At 41.5% G+C, this 22260-nt stretch overlaps 1 protein-coding gene across 9 annotated transcripts in view; it reads left to right on the top strand.

The window, feature by feature from the left end:
- wrn (WRN RecQ like helicase) overlaps positions 1 to 22260 on the top strand; it is a 149722-nt gene that overhangs the window by 54458 nt on the left and 73004 nt on the right. For 8 of the 9 annotated variants that reach the window (XM_068045204.1, XM_068045221.1, XM_068045211.1 and 5 more), the window contains 7 exons: positions 4033 to 4177; positions 4476 to 4551; positions 7055 to 7122; positions 8498 to 8606; positions 13434 to 13502; positions 18917 to 18999; positions 21182 to 21288. In XM_068045204.1, coding sequence (XP_067901305.1) covers positions 4033 to 4177; positions 4476 to 4551; positions 7055 to 7122; positions 8498 to 8606; positions 13434 to 13502; positions 18917 to 18999; positions 21182 to 21288 — 657 coding nt within the window. The remainder of the gene's footprint in view (positions 1 to 4032; positions 4178 to 4475; positions 4552 to 7054; positions 7123 to 8497; positions 8607 to 13433; positions 13503 to 18916; positions 19000 to 21181; positions 21289 to 22260) is intronic. The other variant, XM_068045239.1, reaches the window with a different exon arrangement.

Genomic DNA, 22260 nt, shown 5'->3' with positions numbered 1-22260 from the left:
CTCATTTACAGATACCCACTAGATGGCACCCCAGTAAAAGTTTTCGAAAGGAACAGAACTGCAATGCAGAAGTGATTTTTCCCTTGGGTGTTCATGCAGTGCTATTCTAGCTGAACTGGCAGCCACATTTTCCCATGTACTCTGCTTTTGGATATGATGAAGGATTCCCACCTGGCACAGATGGCCCACTGGAAGGCTATATAGACAACTGCCCTTCAAGGAAGGGTGTTAACTGCAGTCTCCCTACAGAGTAGACTGTTCCCTTCCATATTTCCCAGCTGAACACTTGCAAAGAAAACAAGTTGTCACTGAGTCAGAATTTTAATTGAGCTACTCAGCTGTACGCAGTGACTTGGGGAGGGGTTGTGGCGGGGTGGGGGAGGTGGGAAGCTCAGCTTGTTGGCAGAGTCATAGAAATTTACAACACCGAAGGATGGTCGTCGGGCCATTGTGTATATGCTAGAGGATATCTTTCTAGAGTTGGAATCTGTATAGACCGAATGGATTGCACCTCAATAAGGCTGGGACCAATATCTACAAATATATAAAAAAAGAGTAGCTAAAGTAAAGGTTGGTCCCTTTAGAGGATGAGACTGGGGAATTAATTGGAAACCAGGAAATGACAGAGACTTTGAACAAGTATTTTGTATGTCTTCACAGTAGCAGACACAAAAAGCATCCCAAGAATAGCAGAAAATCAAGAGGCAAAAGAGAAGGAGTAACTTAATATAATCGCTATCACTAGAAGAAAAAATACTAGGAAAACTAATGGGACTAAAGGTCGACAAGTCCCCTGGGTCTGATGACCTGCATCCTAAGATCTTAAAAGCAGTGGCTGCAGAGATAGTGGATGCATTGGTTGTAATCTTCCAAAATTCCCCTGATTCTGGAAAGGTCCCAGAGGATTGGAAAACTGCAAGTGTAACACCTCTATTCAAGAAAGTGGGATAACTATAGGCCAGTTAGCTTAACATCTGTCATTTGGAAAATGCTGGAATCCATTATTAATGAAGTAGTAGCAGGACATTTAGAATATCATAATGCAATCAGGTAGAGTCAACTTGGTTTTATGAAAGGGAAATTGTGTTTGACAAACGTATTAGAGTTCTTTGAGGATGTAACAAGCAGGATGGATAAAGGGAAACCTGTGGATGTTGCATATTTGGATTGCCAAAAGGCATTCAATAAGATGCCAGATAAAGGTTACTGCACAAGATAAGAGCTCATAGTATTGGGGGTAATATATTAGCATGGATAGAGGATTGGCTAACCAACAGAAAACAGAATCAGGATAAATAGGGCATTTTCAGGTTGGCAAGCTGTAACTAGTGGAATGCCGCAGGAATCTGTGCTGGGCCTCAACTATTTACGATCTATATTAATGACTTGGACAATAGCCCCTGAAGATGGCCCCCGGATGTACCTCGACGCCGGCAGGGCCCGGTATGATCCGCCCGATGGCGGCGAGGCACCGTGGAGGCCTCCCTGCTGCTGGCCAACAGGACCGCAATTTTAATATTCAAATTAATTCATTTAAATATACTTATGTCGCCTATTGATGGCCCGCCGTGATTTTTGGCCCGGCAGCTGGCAGTCCCATCCTTCGGATCCCTGCCTGGGGCAATGAGGTGCAACACTGGCGGGGAGGGGTTATGTGTATCAGTGCGGAGGTGGGGGGCGTGCGGAGCGAGGTCAAATTAACGTCATGGGTGTAGGGGATGGTGGGAAGGGTTGTAGTTTAAACTTTGTGCAGTTTGGGAGTGGGGTGGGGGGGAAGGTCAGATGGTAAAGGTGTGTGCTTCAGGGGTGGGGAAGGGCAAATAATTTATTTAATTGTTAATGGAGGGGTGGGATGGGGGAAGTAAATGTATTTAATTTTTTTCCATCTATCTTTAAATATTTAAGCTGGTAGGGCTGAGAGCCCTTTAAAAATTGCATCCGCACCTGCGCATAGTCAGCTAACGCCATTGTTGGGGATAGACAGCCTGCCCCCTCCATAGGGTGGGGTGGGGGGGGAGGTGCCGCCCGCCCCGGCTATTTATATGAGCCGCTGCGCTTGAGGTCGCTCTTTAGGGTGTGGGTTGCCATCTTGGCGACGAGCCTATAAAATCCAGCCTAACGTGTCTGCAAAGAAATATAGATAGGTTAGGTGAGTGGGCAAAAATTTGGCAGATGGAGTGCAATGTGGGAAATGTGAGGTTGTCTACTTTGGCAGGAAGAACAGAAAAGCAGAATATTATTTACATGGAGAGAGACTGCAGAATTCTGTGGTACATGAATCACAAAAGGTTAGCATGCAGGTACAGCAAGTAATCAGATGAAAGGTCACTGACCTGAAACGTTAACTCTGCTTCTCTCTCCGCAGATGCTGCCAGACCTGCTGAGTGTCTTCAGCACTTTTTGTTTTTATTTAAGCTGATTTATTTCACATAATATGTACAAGTGAAGAGAATGCAGTGAGATCTAATAATTCCTGCATATCTTGTTTCAAATGTTTGAGATTGCACACAACGATCGCACTTTCAATGGTCATTAATATTCCAAACACTACGGTAACCAGCCTGAATTCATGTCTGTTGTCTTGGTGTTAAGCCAACCAGCTAAATTAAACATTACAGAACTGTTATGAGGTAACAAAATTCAGTTCTAATAATATAGGAAAATATCTAAATGGTTATCCCTGTGAAATTCTTTCTTGGCTTTCTCTGATCCATTGGAAATGGTTCCAGTATCTCAAATCTGTCCTCGTAACTAAACCTATCCCTAGTATAACCCTGGTGAATCAGTGCTGTGCTGTCTTCTATGGTGTTAATGTTCCTTCTATAATAGAATGCCCATAGCTGTAACATTTTACTTTTCAGATGCTTTGTTGACTGCAATTCATTGTATGTGAAGTTTGAGAGAAATTGTATATAAATGCAAATGGATTCTTTACTTATCTGGAGTCTTTTAAGAACAAATTTATTGTGCGTGAATTTTAAAACCTGGTAGCACATATAAGCATCAATGATAACCAAATTATATACTGCTGCCTCAATGCTGTAATTGTGGTTTCTTGAAGTTGTGGTGCACCATAGGTCAAATTAAAATGATGTAAATGATGTCTCTGCTTCATTATGGGACATCACATGTACATCCGTATTCCTTTGTACTGTAGAATTCAATGGGAGAGAATGTGAGCACTGGCAGGGTTGCATTTTTGATTTTCTCAGCACATCCATTTATGGTAATAAATTTGTAGAACTGTACTGTGATCTTAAGGGAAAATACCTTAATTTCATCCTAGCTGACTGCTACATTTCTGTTTATAAAATTATGACACCAGGAAATTATTGCTTCATCCCATTGTGGATATTGTCACAGTGATGACAGAGCTTCAGGGGAGTGGGTTGTTACTGTCCTTCAGATAAGGCAATAAACTGAAGCCCTATCTGTTCTAGGATTTGAGATGAAGAAGAGCAGGAATTCTTCTGTTGTCCTGCCTGACATTTTTATCTTAATCAGCATCATGCAATTAGCTGCTTCATTCATCTGCAAAGCAATAGTAACTGCACTTGAAAGTAATTCATTGTATTTAAAGCACTTTGGGATGTCTCTGAGAATTATGATCTTAGATAAATGCAGGTGTGATTCTTTCATTATTTTAGGTGTCTCAAAAACAAATTTATTGTACATGAACTTTAAAACCTGGTAGCACACATAAGAATGATTTCAGATTAGTCACGGTTTGAATGCAAAAATACTTGCTTAATGGGATTGTGCCATGCCTTGATGCTAATCACTTTGAGTCCTGCTCCAGGTTCTTCAGAATATCCTAACAGATAAGAAAACCCCATTAGAAGAAAAATTTGTAAATATTTGCTCAAAGAAGTGCTCACAAGTAGCAAAGAGCTGAATTACCAGTTAGTCTATTTTGATGGTGGTATTTGAAGGAAGATTATCAACCAGGACTCCAAATTACATGAAAAAAAAGTTAAATTAATGAAGCTTGTGTTTTCTGTTTGTTTTCCCTCTGGCCTGCTAACCCTTCAGGCACTGCAGGATCTGGACAGCTGTTCTGGAGTTGAGACTGAAGAATTGCTCAAGAATTTATCTGACAAGATTGATACATCAGAGGAATTTTGTGGGGTGGAGGATGTGGATGATGAAAGGATCAAGGAAGAGGAGGACAAGTGGGGTAAATTGACACAGAAACATGATTGGAACTAAATATTGATAGAACTTACATAATTTGTAGAGGTATGTTTCTATATAAAAATATCAAACATGTAACATTTTTTTGTATTGTCCGTTTTCCACGGTTAATTTCTTGCCCACAACCTTCCTCAAATTTTTCCTCTCATCATAGAATGAGCCAAATTAAGTAATTTCCATTATAGGCATTTATATAATAAATTTGCACTCGACTGTAATCACAATATTTCAGGGTGTGCTGATGTTATATAACCTGTCCATTTTTGTTATTTTTGATCTAGATCATTCAATACCGGAACCAAATGCAAAGCAGATCAAGTGTCTGAAGACTTATTTTGGACATTCTAATTTTAAACCGTAAGTTTTATCTTTAGAGAACATTTGAGTCGCTTGGTGTGAATTAATACTAGAAGCCACATAAAATCTACACACTTCAGTCTTTCAATTTTCTCCTCTGCCAAAGCCACCCAGCTTCATTTCTCTGTTACCAACTGTCTCTTTAAATCCTTCTCTTTTTTTTCCCTCTCCATTCTCGCCTCCAACAAAAGTGCAAGGAGCTCATGGACTTTTTTGTCATTAAGATTGAGAGTGATACTATCCGTTCAGCTGCCTTTGCTGCTTTTCTTCCCTTTGTCCTGGTTCTAAACTCGAGTAATCTCTAGTTTCTCTCCTGTCTCCCCTCCTGCTTACGTCTATGCTCATTTTACACACGAGCCCTACCTCCTATCCCTTGACCCCATTCCCACTAAATTGCTGCCCACCCTACTTTCCTCCTTGTCTGCCATGTTAGCTGACATTGTAAATGGTTCCCTCTCCTCAGATACTGTCCTCGTTTATTTTAAATCTGTCACCATCACACTCCTCCTCAAAAGAAATCCCCCCTCGACATCTCCATACCATCCTATCTCTAAGCTTCTTTTCAAGTCCTTGAACGCATAGTTGTCCTCAAATATATGCTCATCTTTCCCACAACTCCATGTTTGAATCATTCAAATTGGGTTTCCATTGCTGTCACAGCACTGCAACAGTCTTAAACAAAGTATGAAATAACATTCTGTGTGGATGTGATGGACTGTCTTACCTCCCATTCCTCCATGACTCTGCGGGCTTTGAACGGTTGATCGCTTGAAACTCATCCAGTGCCATTCCTTCATTGTCTAGCTTACTGGGACTGCCCTAGCCTGCTTTCACTCTAACCTGTCTGACCATAGCCAGAAGATCTCCAACGATAGCTTATATTCCTGCCCATGCAGCGTTACTGCCAGAGTCCCCAAGGATCTATTTGGCTTCCTCATCTTCAAGTTGCCCTTTAGCAACATGATCCACAGATATGGGGTCAGCTTAAACATGTATGCTCACTACACCTAACTGTACCTCTCCACCACCACCTTTTGACTTTCTCAATGCTATTGTGCTTTCAGACTTGATATCCAGACTTGGATGAACTGCTTTCCTTCAGCTAAACTTTAGGAAGATCGAAGCCATTGTTTTCGATCCCTGCCACAAACTCCATACCCTTGTCATTGATTCCATTCCCATATTCTCTCCATCACAGACTGCCTCCATTCACTTCTGTAACATCACCTGCCTCTGTTCTACCACAGCTGATCTGCTGAAACTCTCTGTTACTACAATGCTCCCTGGCCAACTTCTCCACTGTACATATGTTGCAGTTGTCACAAAGCTCTGCTGTTGCTATCATATCCTGCTCACCCATCAACCTTGTCCTTGCTGACCTGTTTTGGCTCCTGGTCCTCAAACTCCTCAGAGTTGAGATTCTCATCCTTATGCTTAAATTCTTTCAGAGCTTTGTCCCTCCCTCTGTCTATAGCCTTGTCCAGCCCTGTAACTCCCTTGCAAACTCTCTGTTCCTCTGATGTTGGCCTTTTGTACATCTGGCTACCCCTAACCTCCACATTTGCCTTCCATTGGGGATGTGCTTTGAGCTGCCGAGGCTTTAGACTCTGAAATTACCTCCTTAAACCGCTCCACCTCTTCTCCTTCGTCTCCTTCTTTAAGACCCTCCTTAAAACCCATTGTTTTAACAAAGATTTTGGTTATCCCTTCTAGTATCTCCTTTGGCTTAACATATTAACTAGGAGTAGGCCACTCGACCCCTCGACCCTGCTTCCCCATTTAATAAGGTCATGGCTGTACTGATTGTAACCTCGACTGCACAGTCCCACCTACCCCCGATAACCTTTCATCCCCCTGCACATCAAGATTCTATCTACTTCTGCTTAAAAATATTCAAAGACTCTGCTTCCACTGCCCTTTCAGGAAGAGTTCCAAAGACACTTGACCCTCTGAGAGAAAAAATTTCTCCTCATCTCTGTCTTCAATGGGTGTCCCCTTATTTTTAAATAGTGACCCCTAGTTCTAGATTCTCCCTCAAGGAGAAACATCCTTTCCATATCCACCCTGTCAAGACCCCCTCAGGATCTTGTATGTTTGTCAAGTCATCTCTTATTCTTCTAAACTCCAGTGAATGTAAGCCTAGCCTGCCGAACCTTTCCTCATGAGACAACCCGCTCATTCCAGATATTAGTCTAGTAAACCTCTGAACTGCCTCCAATGCATTTACATCCTTCCATAAATAAGGAGACCAATATTGTACACAGTACTTCAGAAGTAGTCTCACCAATGCCCTGTATAACTGAAGCATAACCTCCCTACTTTTGTATTCAATTTCCTTAACATTCGCTTTCTTTTGATTACCCCTCTGAAGCGCCTTGAGACATTATGTACATGCAACCTGTTGTAGTATTTGAGAAGCTGAAACTTGTTCGTGGATCAACGATAAGTTTCTAAGTGACATTTTGCAAAGCTGGCTGAACTGACTTCTGTTCTTGAATTATAGGGTTCAGTGGAAGGTTATCTACTCAGTACTTCAGGAGAGAAGAGATAATCTTGTTGTTATGGCAACTGGTGAGTACTTTAAGAGTATGCTGTGGTATAGTACATAAAACATTTTAAAATTATTCTTCAGGATATGGGCTTCACATGCAAGGCCAGTATTTATTGTCCATCCATAGTTTCTTTTGAGAAGATGGTGGGCTGCCTTCTTGAACCATTGCAGTCCATGTGATGAAGTTGCTTCCACATAGCTTAGGCAGGGAATTCCCAGATTTTGACCTGGTGACAATAAAGGATCATTGATATATAATGGTGTGTGACTTAGAGGGGAACTTGGTAGTCATGGTCCCTTGTCCTTTAGATTGTGAAGGTTTGAGAGGTGCTGCAAGGAGAAACCTTGGTAACTTGTGCAGTTCATCCTGTAGATAGTGCATGCTGCAGCCATGGCACACCAGTGGTGGAAGGAGTGGATGCTTAAGCTAGTGAATGGGCTGCCAAACAAGCAGGCTGCTTGGTCCTGGGTTGGTCAACCTTCTTGAGTGTTACAGCTGCATTAATCCAGGAAAGTGGAGAATATTCAATCACACTCCTGATCTGTGTCTTATATTGATGGAGAGGCTTACAGGAGTCAGAAGATGAGCCACTCACAATATCTAGCCTCTGACCTCCTCCATATTAAGCATATGGAAGAGAGGTGGTTTAAATGCAAAATAAAAGTTTCAAATCTTTTAGTGAACAAAGAATGAACTTGTATACAGCAGATAGTAGCTGCACGTCTACGCTACAGGAATGGTTTGTTGGATGACATCTTTATGGTGATACAGTGGCAGAATCCTTCAAAGATGTCATCTAGTGGCTGGCTGGGAGCTATGACAGTTAAGAGCTAAGACAGAATTAAAGCTTTATTTTAATTTTTTTCATCTTCCATCTCGTGTGCAGACAATACTAAAATCTAACATTGTGGGGGACAAAATGATTTACTTATTTTATTTTTAACTGCCCTAAAAATGATATAACCCGCTGAGCAATATTTTAGCTCTTTACACTGAATGAAGACTGGGGCAGAATTATGTTAAAAATTCCATTTTATTAAAATGCCCAGAAAGATTGAAGAACGTTGAGTACCAGTTGATGATGACTTGTGAGGTGTACTGGTCATCGTTGAATTGTTCGCTCAGAAAGTCCTAAGAATTTATTCAGAACCCCCCTGCACACCACCACCTAACCCTCCCCACCCCACCCCACCCTGAGAAGTTATTTGTGTTCAGCTGTGCTGGTAGGGAGAATTCTGCACATGGTCTCAGTGCCACTACACTCAGCAGTGGGAACTTTCCTTCCAGATTCCTGCTGTTCATTGTTAGTCACAATGTCCATGTACAGTACAGATTGCTTATAGCTTTTCTTCCACGGTAAAGTTTGAGAAACAATTTTTTTTTTTACTGAACAGGTTATGGTAAGAGCTTATGTTACCAGTTCCCAGCTATTTACACAGGAGGGGTTACGATAGTGATTTCGCCTCTTATCTCTTTGATGGAGGACCAAGTATTACACCTGAAGTAAGTTTGTTTAACTTTGTGTTCTCTTTTTTTAAATTTCTTTCTTCTCCCTTTCTCCTCTGCCCAAGGGTCTTCATGCTGGGGTAAAATTCCATATCTTCAGTTGGCCAATGACCATTTCTTCATGTCTGAGACAATACAGTGAATATTAGGAGATTACTATGGGACATCACAGCCAAGCCTGGTCCACATACATGCACTTCTAACAGGGTCACTGATAATGATCAGTAGAGGAACCCTGGCCGAATGTTTCCTCCCAAATCCAGGGTACTGGCACCCATTGTGGTGCTGCTACATCTGCCTCAGTTCAAATCAGCGAACAGTACAGAATGGGGCTCAAACAAAGGACCTTACAAAATATGAAAATGGCGGACAGGAAAAGACCAGCTAGTCCATCAGTTTGCCTCACACTCCTCATGACGAGATACTTCCAACCTCCGCCCCCCCCCCCCCCCCCCAAACCCCCTCAAAGCCATGTAATCTCCTGGGAGAGGCAAACCATAGAAAAAGCCCAGGGCCAGTAAGGGAAAAATATACTCCAGAAAATTCCTCTCCAGCCCCCTCAGGTGATCGAAACCAGTCCAGGAAATCACATGGATACTTACCTTCTATATGATGCGATCTCTGCCCTAGTCAGAAAATGGTCCAGCTCCCATTGAAGGCAATGCAGAGAGTCAGCACACATCGCACCAGCCAGCAATGTATTCCAGAGGCTCACTAATCTCTGGGAAAAGAAGAACTGCCTAATACCAAGTTTGTTTCCATTTTTGCATAGTGTAAACGCAGGTCTGCTCCCAATCTGTCAAACTGGAATAATCTATCAATTGGCACACTAAGCAGCCTTTCACTATTTCATGAACCTCTATCGGATCATCTCTAATTTTACACTGCTCTAAGGTGAATGGACCTAGCTCTGTAAGCCTATCTGAATAACTCTTTGAGCTGGGAAATATTTTCATAGCTCTTTTCTGAAGCCTCTGTTGTGTGAGGGGACCAAAACTGGTTGCAGTACTCCAGATGCAGTCTAACCAGTGATTTGTATAATGGCAGTCTGTATGACTCAGCTATTCACTCCTATCTGGGTTTTGCAGAATGTGATTTCTCGCTTTTCTTTTGTAGAATATGATTGGTAATTCAGGAAGTAAAGTGTTTTATGACACAACATAATTGGTCATTTGTTTCATGGAATATAATTGAAATCAGTTGCAAAGCAGAGAAGCACGTGCTGTCGATACTTAACTGTAAGTGTCAGTCTTGATTCAGTAGTAGCACTCTCATTTCTGAGACCGGTGATTGTGGTTTAAGCTGTGCTCCAGAAATTTGCGCGCATAGAAATACTTAGCAGTTACAACATGGGACCGGGCCTAACAGACTATGTCTGTGTTTATGGCCCACGCAAGCAAATTAGGACAGAACACATTTATCCACCTTGTTCCCATATCCCTTTTATCCCCTTTTCTTTGAACCACTTTTCCATCTCACTTGTTGACATAGTTTATGCCTCCATTACTAACCCTGGAAGTGAATCTGTTCTGAATCTTTCATCTTGTATTTATGGTGACTCATTATAGATCCCTAAACAACTGGAAAATGTTTGCTTCTATCTTCCGTAATTTCAAACATGCCACTTGCATGATCTGCATTGTTTCAATGAAAAAGTCAAATTTTTCAAGTTTGTGTTTATATTTGTATTCCCTCATACAAGGCAGCATCCCAGTGAATCTGCATGGTACTCTCTCAAAAGCCTCAATATCCTTCCTATAGTTTGATGTCCAATACTGCACAAATTGCTGCAACTGAGGTCTTGTTAGGGTTTTGTATCGGCTCGTTGTAACCTCTTTGCTTTCATAGTCTTTACCTTTTGTGATAAAACCTAGAATTCTTTTAGCTTTTTTAATGACCTTATCAAATTGAGATGCTGCCTTTAATGTCCTGTGGATCTGCACCCCCAAATCACAGTGCTCTTTTGTGGCCATGAACTGATTTCCATTCAGGAGTATATTTACAGTGTTGAGGCGAAGGGAGGGGAATGCAGAAAAGGCTGGAATCGGGAGGTAAGAGTGCAAGTGAGGTTGCAAGTTTGGGGAGGGGAGGATGGATGAGGTGCGTGTTATGACCAGGTGCAAAGGAGCCTAGGGGCTGCCTCTCAGTCTTTGCCTGGTTTAATCGTAACAGGGTTTAATTTTAAAAACACTGTTTTTAGTTTCCCCTCAGTGAATCCTTGTTCACTGCTCCAGTTGTAAGGCAAATAAATCAATTCAGGCAGGTTTTCTTGGATTTTAAACAAGAAAGGTATAAGTTTATTAATCTTAAACGCTAATCCGGTTACTGACTACGAATTTGCGATGCGACCGCGCTGGCTTGCATAGGCGATAAATGCACAGGCAGATAGAGACAGAAAAGTAGAGGAAAGAATAAAGGGGAAAAGTTTGAGGCAATAGATGGGTTTCTATTTTACTGTTGTTTGAGTTTGCTGTGAAGTCTTTGGTTGCCGGTCAGACTTGTAATTCGTTGGGGCCCAGTGCACACTTCAACTTGTTTCGATGTCTAATTCTTTTTTCTCTTGAGGTTTACGTTTCTTCCATGGGTCCGGTGGCTTGGGAGAAAGTGAGAGGGAGAGGCTTCCTTGTTCCAGGTTCCAGTTCAAACAGCTTTCTGCCTCTTTCTCTGACACAATTCAAAAAACCCCAGGTTGCCCAGCAGGTTAGTCATGTGACTAGCTTGTTTGTGGATTCTGCTATCTTAGCAGTCATCCTGGAATGTGAGCGTCCTCCCCTTCAATGTCTGGTGATCAAAGCCCATTTTGGGTTGAGTGGACCAAGGAATAGTCTTTTGTCTCACCAAGCACTGTTTGTCCGTATGCAAATATTTTTCCACCCAAGTGTCTGGTGATTTTTTTTAACAAGTCCTTTCTTCACTCCAGCAACTGTTTAAAATGAATGTTCATATGACAAAAGTAATATGCCAGATTCTTGGCAGGTGGGGAGGTCTGCATGACATTACAGACAGATTTGAAGTGAGGACAAGGAGCCAATACAGGTTAACAAGGATGAGGCAACTGGTGTGGGTCAAGGCATGGGCAGCTGAGTTTTGAAAGAATTTGTGGAGGGTGGGAGACTGGCAGGGAGGCAGTGAGACTGGAGGTGACAGAAACTTGCTGAAAGGTTTCGGGGCTGAGGTAGGCAGGCAATGTCAAAGGATGAAATATGTAGTATCAGTGATAGATAGAATGAGGGGTTTGAATCTCGAGTGACTGAGTGAATTGTGAAGGATGCAGAGTTTGTGTCAGGGTCCAAAAAGCAATGGCCTCAGTTTATTTGGTATTCAGGAGGGAGTTGAGCATGGTCCATTACACGGTATCAAACAAGTAGGCTGGCAGCATGGAGGTTATCATGGGTACAAGAGGCGGTGCAGATGTCGGGCTGTGTGTCAGCAGACATATGGGAGCTGATCTTGTGCCTGCAGATAATGTCACCAAAGAACAGTCTGTTGATGAGTAAGAGGAGCGGGTTATGGTTAGATCTTTGGGAGGACTCTAGGGGGAGAAGGATGGGGGACTGAATAGAGAAACCACGCTTCGAATAATGAGAGCTGTTATTCCTTTTTTAAAGTGCATGACAATGGTTTATGGTTTAAGCTATGTTCAATATGACCACCTTTTCAGTACTGAAGTATAATAAGAGAACTATAATAATGCTTGCTTCATTTACAACATTTTAATGAGGATATTCTGGTTCGCCCTCCAGAAACAATGTTTTTGAAGGTAATGCAACAGACTAGCATAGCACCATTCTCTGGGGAATGTGATTTAGATGCTATGGTGTTCCAAGTGGTTACCACAGATTCTCACTTCATCATTCACTCTAGCAAAACAATGCAGCTTTCTAATTTAAATAAAAGCACCAAGTCCTGTTTGTTTAAAATGCTTGTTTGTTAATATCCCATTGAAACATTCACTAATGTGTGCTTTTATTTTGTATTGATTTTTTGTACTATGGGGCAGATTTAGCAACAGTGGGAACTGCAAAATGCTCCAAAATCACAGAAGTGACTTGTTCATTCAGAATTCTGCTGCTTGTACCCTAACTCACACCAAGTCTCATTCACTCATTACCTCTCTGCTTCCTGGCCTGCATTGGCTCCTGGTACAGCAATGCCTCAACTTTAAAATTCTTCCAGTTGTTTCCAAATTGCTCCATGGCCTTGCCCCTCACTATCTCTAACTCCCTTCACCCCTGTAACCCTCCAAGATCTCTGCGCTGCTCCAATTCTGGCATCCCTGATTTTCATGGTTCCACCATTGGCCGTCATGCCTTCAACTACACTCCTGTGATGTGTCTTGGATGCTTTACTACTTTAAAGGTGCTGTATAAGTGCAAATTTTTAATGATACTGCACCTGCATAAAGCTCACATGAGTGCAGTTAGTGCAAAATGGCTTTGTGTACCCAAAATGGCACCCTGACTGGAAATGTCACCGGTGCATATTTTATATAGATGTTGCCATCAGTTTTGGTTCAAAGCATGAGCAACAGCAGCTTTTATTTATATTGTGCTTTTCGACAGTTGTTTCATTGAGGCACAAGGAAAAGCAGAGATGGCCTTAATTCCAGGAATGTTTTACTGTCTCGTTTGACAAGCGTATCAGGCTCTTTAGGTACAGAATTGCCATCAGAGGCAACACTGTAGTATAACAGAGACATTAACTGCACCAGTTGTCAGCATTTGTCATCCACACTCATTGCTTCTGCTTGACGATGTAGCTAATTAAATAAACTGTATTAAAGCAACAAAATGGCTCACTATCCCCGTATCTGATCTTTTGTAGCATGTCCAACGTTGCAGCTTGTTTCCTTGGCTCTTCCCAATCAAAAAATCTTTCCCATGAACTGACAAAGTAAGTGTTCTGCCAGTGAATTCTTATGTGCTTCTTGTGAAGTTAAACTGAAGTGAAACACCACCAGCTAGTTTTTCTTTAATTCTTGAATATGTAGAGATTGGAACAAAGTTTAAAAAAAATTCGAAGTTGTTCAGTCTTTTGTTTTTGGAGTAATTAAATTCTGCACAAGAACTCGACATTGATGAAAACCTAAAATTATTACCAGTTCTAATCATCTTAGTAAATTGGCACCTATCGTGAAGATATTAAAATGTTTAAAAAAAAAAATTCTCCTTTGTTTAATAAATTTGTGATGTTAAGGTGGTATTTGTGTAGATAGTACCAATATCAAGGAAATGAAAAGCAGAAGCGGGATGTAGATCTTATGACTTTTTTTTCCTGTTTGAAATGCTGTGTTGCAGTGGATTGTTCTCTCTTTAAAAAACCATCTGCAGTTAAGCGTATGCTACTTGTTGCTCTGAAATTAGTTCCGCATCAGTTCCTCGTAATTTAACTTTAGAAGAATCAAATAACCATGTTCCATATTTTTTTAAAAACCGCATCAGTACTTGTCATACTTGTTCAAGGGAGCCACACATTTTGAATTTCCTACTTTGAAGAGCACTCGGTTAATTCATAGTACGGTGTTAATACATGCCTGGCATCCATAAAAGGTAGCCACTTCACTGTTGGGATATAAAACTACTTGCAGCTATAATTTGAATTAAGCAATAATCAAAGACTCTCTGACATGTATGATACATGCATTTCTTGGTTGTTTTAATTTGCAAAACGATAGAAATGACACAGTTCCGAAACACTCAAGATCAGTGTGAGCTGAGCTCTTGTATAACATTTGTAAGAAAGATTAGCCTATTTCATTACATAGAATTGTGAAATCTTGCAGCACAGAAGGAAGCCATTCCTCCCGTCATGCGTGTGCTGGCTTTTTGAAAGAGCTGCCCAATTAGTCCTGCTCCCCTGCTCTTTCTTCATAGCCCTGAAACTTTTTCCGTTTCAACTTTTGAAAGTTGCTATTGAATCTGTTTCCGCTATGCTTTCAGGCAGTGTGTTCTAGAGCATAAAAACTGGCTGCGTAAAACAAAGTTCTCCTCATCTCTCTTCTGGTTCTTTTGCCCGATAGAAAAGAAAATGTGAGGATATTTTGAATGCTATCACAGAATTGTTACAGTGCAGAAGGAGGCCACTCAGCCCATCGTGTCCGCACTGGCTCTCCGAAAGAGCTATTCCCTCAGTTCCATTCCCTTGTCTTCTCCCCACAACTCTGCACATTCTTCCTTTTCATATAACTGTCTAACTCCCTTTTGAATGCTTCAATTAACCTGCCTCCACCAGGCAGTGCATTCCAGACCCTAACCACTTGCTGCGTGAAAAAGTTTTCCTCATGTAACTTTTGCTTCTCTTACCAAATGCTTTAAATCTGTACCCTCTTGTTCTCGATCCTTTAACGAGTGGGAACAGTTTCTCTCTATCTACTCTGTCCAGACTCCTCATGATTTTGAATACCTCAATCAAATCACCTCTCCGCCCTCTCTTCAAGGAAAAGAGCCCTAACTTCTCCAATCTATCTTCATAACTGAAATTCCTCATCCCTGGAACCGTTCTCTTGAAACTTGTGAATGCCCTCATGACTTTCCTAAAGTGTGGCGCCCAGAACTGGACACAATACTCCAGCTGAGGCCGAACTAGTGTCTTATACAAGTTCGACAGAACTTCCTTGCTCTTGAACTCTATGCTCCTGTTAATAAAGCCCAGGGCACTGTATGCTTTATTAACCGCTCTCTCAACCTGTCCTGCCACCTTCAATGACTTATGCACATATATACCTAGGGTCCCTCTGCTCCTGCACCCCCTTTAAAATTGTACCCTTTATTCAATATTGCCTCTCTATGTTCTTCCTACCAAAATGAATCACTTCGCATTTCTCTGCTTTGAACTGCATCTGCCACCTGTCTGTCCATTCTACCAACTTGCCTATGTCCTTTTGAAGTTCTACACTATCCTCCTCACAGTTCACAATGCTTCCAAGTTTTGTATCATCTGCAAACTTTGTAATTGTGCCCTGTACACCAAGGTCTCGGTCATTAATATATGTCAGGAAAAGCAAGGGTTCCAACACTGATCCCTGGGGAACTCTACGACAAGCTTTCTTCCAGCCTGAAAAACATCCATTAACCACTACTTTTTGTTTCCTATCACTCAGCCAATTTTGTATCCATGTTGTTACCGTCCCTTTTGTTCCATGAGCTACAAGTTTTCTCACAAGTCTGTTGTGCATCAAATGCCTTTTGAAAGTCCATGTATACCACATCAACTGCATTGCCCTCATCAACCCTCTCTGTTACCTCCTCAAAGAACTCCAAATTAGTTAAACATGATTTTCTCAAGAAATCCATGCTGGCTTTCCTTAATTAACTCGCATTTGTCCATGTGACTATTGATTTTGCCCTGAATTATTTGTTCTAGAAGTTTTCCCACCACTGAAGTTAGACTGACTGGCCAGTTATTGCTGGGTTTATCTTTACTTGCTTTTTTGAACAAGGGTGTAACATTTGCAATTCTCCTGTCCTCTGGCATCACCCCCGAGTCTAAGGAAGACCGAAAAATTATGGCCAGTGCCTCTGCCATTTCCACCCTCACTTCCGTTAGTATCCTTGGATGCATCTCATCTGGTTTTGGTGTTTTATCCATTTTAAGTACCGACAGCCGATCTAATACTTCCTCTTTATCAATTTTGAACCCCTCTAGTGTCTGACTTGCCTCCTCTTTCAACATTGCCTGGGTTCCATCATCTTCCTTTGTAAAGACAGATGCAAAGTATTCATTTAATACCTCAGCTATGTCCTTTTACTATTTATATGCCTATAGAAAACTGGGATTTCCTTTAATGCTAGCTGCCAGTCTCTTTTCATGCTCTCTCTTTGCTTCTCTTATATGCTTTTTCACTTCCCCTCTGGACCTTATATATTCAGCCTGGTTCTCAATAGTATTTTCTACCTAGCATCTATCATTAGCGCACTTTTTCTTCTCTATCTTAATCTCTACCTCTTTTGTCATCCAGGGAGTTCTGGATTTGTTTGCCCTACTTTTCCCCTTTGAGGGAACATACCTTGACTATGCCCGTACGATCTCTTCTTTGAAGGTAGCCCATTTTTCATCTACCAGTTTTCCTGCCAGCTTTTGATTCCAATTTATTCACCCCAGCTCCATTCTTACCCCATTGAAGTTGACCTTCCCCCAGAACACACTCTAGGAACTCTTGCCCCTCACTGCCCTTTACACGACTATTATCCTGGTCTATGTTTGGATAATTAAAGTCCCCCATTATCACTACCCTATAATTTTTGCACCTCTCTGTAGTTTCCTTGCAAATTTGTTCCTCCATGCCCTTCCCACTAGCTGGTGGCCTATAGACAGCACCGAGCAATGTAACCGCACCTTTTTTGTTCCTTAGCTCCAGTCAAATTGATTCTGTCCTTGACCCCTCTGGGACATCCTTTTTCTCTAGCACTGCAATGCCCACCTTAATCAATACTGCCACCCCTCCCCCTTTTTCTCCTTTCCTATCTTTCCTGAACACCTTGTATCCAGGAATATTTAACACCTAGTCCTGCCCTTCTTTGAGCCAGGTCTCTGTTATAGCCACAACATCATATTTCCATATGGCAATCTGCGCCTGTACCTCACCAGTCTTATTAACCACACACCATGCATTCACATACATGCATACTTACCCTGATTCAGACTTCATTACTTTCTCCCTTACTCTGACCTCACCTAATAACTTACTATTCCCTACTGTCATGCTATCTATCTCTCCCAGTATTCTGTGGTCCTTGGTATTCCTCTCTCATACTTGCTCCTGGTTCCCACACCCCTGACAAGTTATCAGTTTTGCTTCCCTCCAGTCTGAGCTCCCATCCCCTGACAATTTAGTTTAAACTCTCGCCAACAGCATTAGCAAATCTCCCTGCGAGGCTATTCGTCCCAGTCCTGCTAAGATGCAACCCGTCCATCTTGTACAGGTTCCACTTGCCCCAGACGGTCCCAATGTCTCAGAAATCTGATGCCCTCCCTCCTACACCAGTTGTCCCGCCACGTGTTCAATCGTTCAGTTTTCGTATTCCAATGCTCACTTGAACATGGGACTGGGAGTAATCCTAAGATCACTGCTTTTGAGGTCCTGCTTTTTGATCTCCTTCCTAGCTCCCTAAAATCTGCTTTCAGGACCTCATTCCCCCTTCTTATCTATGTCATGGTACCAATGTGGACCATGACCTCTGGCTGTTCACCCTCCCAGAAGAATGTCCTGCAGCCGCTCCGTGATATCCTTGACCCTGGCACCAGTGAGGCAATACACTATCCTGGAGTCACATTTACTGCTGCAGAAATGCCTGTCTATTCCCCTAATGACTCCCCGATCACTACTGCTCTTCCACTCTTGTTCCTCCCCTTCTGTGTAGCTGAGCCACCTGTGGTGCCACAAACTTGGCTCTGACTGCACTCCTCTGAGGAACCATCACCCTTCACCAGCATCCAAAATGGAAAACCTATTAACGAGTGATCATATCAGGGAACTCCTTCACTACCTGCCTGGTTCTCTTAGGGAACGGGTGACCGCCAGGCAGTCTATCTGCCCGCATGCTCCTAACCTGTGGTGTGACCACCTCCCTCAACATGCTATCCACGTAGTCCTCCACCTCACGGATGCACAAATGACTCCAGCCGCCGCTCGAGTTCCAAAACCTGGAGCTCAAGCTTCTGCAGCTGGTGATACTTCCTGCAGATGTGTTTTTAAAGGACACATGGTGCATCCATGACTTCCCACATGCCATAGGCTGTACATTCCACTTGGCAGAGCTGCCCTGCCAAACCTTAACTTTACAGATTATTTACTATAAGTAGAATAGCTTACCAGGTACTCACCAAACAGCTCCTTCCACTGCACCGAAGCAAGAACCAAATACAGGAGGGTTAAAAAAGTAGAAAAATGGAGCACCTCCTCCCCCTTCACCACACCCGCCACTCACCAAACTGGAACCTCCACACTCATCTTGCAATCTGCACACCGTTTCTATTTTAGTATTATGTTAACACTGCAGCGAAATAATGAAAAAGTGAGCTAGAAAGAATGATCAACTAAAACAAGACAAAAAGGAAACACTGTGCACTTGTAACACTATAAAAATTCTACTACCAAATGTACCACATAATCAAAAAATAATATAAGGTGGGAGAGCACTGTGTCATGCTGAAAAATGCTCGTTTGTTCGCAAATTGTGAAATGCTAGTAGAAATTACAGAAAAGTTGATTTAAATGAACTTGATGTGAATGGTAACTGTATTGGGGCTTAGCATATTGTTGGGAAAGATGGTTTTAAAATTAATTTTTATTCTGTTTTTATCTTTAGGGGTCATTTCAAAGTTGTTTACATGACTCCTGAATTCTGTTCAGGATCTATTTCATTACTCAAGAAACTTGATGACAGCATTGGTAGGTACAACTTAATTCCTTTAATGAGTTTTCAATGTGCACAACTAAAACAGAAATATCTAATTTTAAGAGATCTAATGGTTGCTTTGTTGCATGTACTCTTTAATCGTATTCAGTAATGATATGTTGTGACTCAACTTCAAAAGTTCTTACTATTGACCTGTTGTTACAAGTGTCTGTTGCCTCTCTCCACATTAAGCGTGAATTGAAGCCAAAATTTTTATTTCAGATATTTATTTTGGCAGAATTTTCGCTTTGTCGTTGCAACTGGATAATGGTCACAAAGTCAACAATATTGAATTGTGGAGTGTAGTCGAGATGCACTAAGCTGAGAGCACCATGTATTTTCTGATGGGCTTTTCATGAACATTACTTCCAGAAGTAATTCAGTACAATGTTAACATTGCCAGCCTGTAGAAGTTGCACCTGACTTCACACTCCCTTAGGCAGTACTATAATAAATATCTGCCAATCTTCCATAGCACTTGGGGAGTCAAGACCATTTGACGTAGGATGGGGATAATTGGACCACGTTGCCCAGACATAATGAGATTCCCATTTTAAAGTCATAATTTCAGACCCTATTTTTATGTTCTTTGATAGTATGTTATTATTTATAATTGAAAAGCTTACAGTAGTTTGGGAAGCGGAGAGGCAGTTGGATCATAGGTTCTCTGCAGTACAGGCTGAGCGATGGGAGACTTAAAACATGCATCACTACAATGCCACCGATAATGAGAGGGTGTAACTACATAATGGCAAGTTTATGTGACAGTTTCTATAAATGGGGACAAAAGTTAATGCAAAAGCATGACAGGAACATGGCAACAAACGTGTCAGCATTCATACAGATGTAAGGTTTTTTTTAATGTATTATGGGTAGTTGTATGCTACCTGATGGTAGTCAGTAGGGAAAAATATGCTGCACTCAAGTGAAGGTGCTGTGATAAAATCATGGAATAATACAGCACAACAGGAGGCCATTTACCCCATCACGTAGGTGCCAGGTCTTTGAGGGAGGTATCCAATTAGTTCCACTTTGTACCTTCTCGATAGCCCTGCAAAATTTTCCTTTTCAAAGTATATATCCTTGGATAGTTGCCAGTTTATCATTACCCACTTTTTCGGTCTTTTGAGGGCCCATTTCAGTAGCTAATCAGCTTCAATTTGAGGTGTTTGCTTTCTTGATCTTGGGATGTTTTTACTCAATTGACCTGATAAATGTCAACAACTACTCCTTTGACAGTGTTATGAATCAACATGATCACCTCAATTCTAGAGCATGAGATTAAGGGCATCAAAATGGATTGGGTTGTACTTGCTCTGAATTGACAACCATAGAACAGGTTGTTATGATCAAGATTTTACATCAGGTTCTTATTCAGAATAATTTTCACAAGGCATAATGCAGTCACCAGTGTAGTAATCATGGTCTGATTGACCCTTCTTTGGATTGGCATAATTTTATTTCTTCCACTTCTGATGTAACATCAATTGTTAATGTACTGAGAAATGCTTATCTCTTGACCAAGCTGAGAGTAAGAATGTATGTTTCTTCTCAATAAGTTCTTGGACTGTCCATTGGAACTTGTATGAGAATGCGTTTGATGATCTAAATGCTACTTTTCAAATACTGCTTTTTTATGCACTGAGTGTTTATAGTGCATGTACTCTAGAATGGTATGCTACATTAGTATGTACTGAGTAAGAAGAGACAATATTGGAAAAGCCAACATAATTTTAGATTCCCAAGATTCAGTTAACATAAATAACATTTTTATTGTGTAAGGTCAGGATAAATGAGGATTAGTAGCATGCCAATGTGGTACATTGGTGCTCAATGCTGCGAAGTCAAAAGTACACTAACATTGTGAGGTTTCCTGTCTGATGAATGCTGATCTTTAATAGTATTGCTCTAGAGAGTCATTGAACAGCTCTCTCATGGGGATGCAAAGAGGATTAATTAAAGGGGGCAGCCATCCCAACCCAATTTTGTGAATTTCCTGTTGGTTTTCGAAAGAGTAGAATTACGAAAGGCCTGGGAGCATTTCTGTACCTGTCCTGTCATCCAGGGAGGGCGCATGGTGCGGGAACTGAAGTAATCTTTTTGACCAGTAACTAATTAAATATTGCACACGTGGAAGCAGCTCAATATAGTTTAGTCTTTTTGATTTACTGTCAGGTATCACCCTTGTTGCTGTGGATGAGGCCCACTGTATCTCCGAGTGGGGGCATGATTTCAGAAATTCATACAGGAAACTGGGAGTTTTAAAAAGTTTTCTGCCACAGGTAAACTGATAAATATCTTTGCCAAAATAATATTCAAAGCATTTTTCCCTTAAGAAAATGATAGTAAGTAAATAGCAACACAAGCTATTGGTTAGATATACAGTAATTTGGTACTTTGATACAACTGTTTTTTTCAATTTAATTTAGCACAGAATGGCCATTCATGTACAAGTTAGAATGATAGATTAGTGCACTAGGTTTGGAAATGCTTATGACACAATCATATAAGTTAAGCAGCTTGTGTTGCTTACATTTAACTCCAATTACTCTTGGGATTAGAAGGACCTGGGAGTATAAGTGTGTATTGAGATTTATTTTATTTATTTAGAGATACAGCACTGAAACAGGCCCTTCGGCCCACCGAGTCTGTGCCGACCAACAACCACCTATTTATACTAACCCTACAGTAATCCCATATTCCCGACCACCTACCTACACTAGGGGCAATTTACAACGGCCAATTTACCTATCACCTGCAAGTCTTTGGCTGTGGGAGGAAACCGGAGCACCCGACGAAAACCCACGTGGTCACAGGGAGAAGTTGCAAACTCCGTACAGGCAGTACCCAGAATCGAACCCGGGTCCCTGGAGCTGTGAGGCTTCGGTGCTAACCACTGCGCCACTGTGCTGTATTGAGGAACAATACAGAGGCTGTATTGAGGAAGACGTTGAAGTCTTCACTGATCAGGACTCAATAGGGTGAAATTGGTCTATGTCAACACACAAAGCGGGCTTATAGTGATTTGGGAGCCTGTTATACACTGCACCAGTTTTTATTTTCCATTGTCTTGGACAATATTGCCAAGATTTTTGATTTCAAAGCAAGTAGAGGCGACAGTGAGACTAGAAAACGAGTCTCCAAAAAGATTTTGAAGTATCATTCTGGGAATTGCAGTGGAAAGAAGATTGGGGGTGATGGAAATTTGGCTGCCGATTTGCTACAAACCCATTTCATGTTACCATGTAGACCAA

This window comes from Heterodontus francisci, chromosome 1, assembly GCF_036365525.1.
Source record: "Heterodontus francisci isolate sHetFra1 chromosome 1, sHetFra1.hap1, whole genome shotgun sequence".
Classification (NCBI taxonomy): Eukaryota; Metazoa; Chordata; class Chondrichthyes; order Heterodontiformes; family Heterodontidae; genus Heterodontus; species Heterodontus francisci.
The sequence above is the reverse complement of the archived record's forward strand: the minus strand, read 5'-3'. Positions and strand labels throughout refer to the sequence as shown.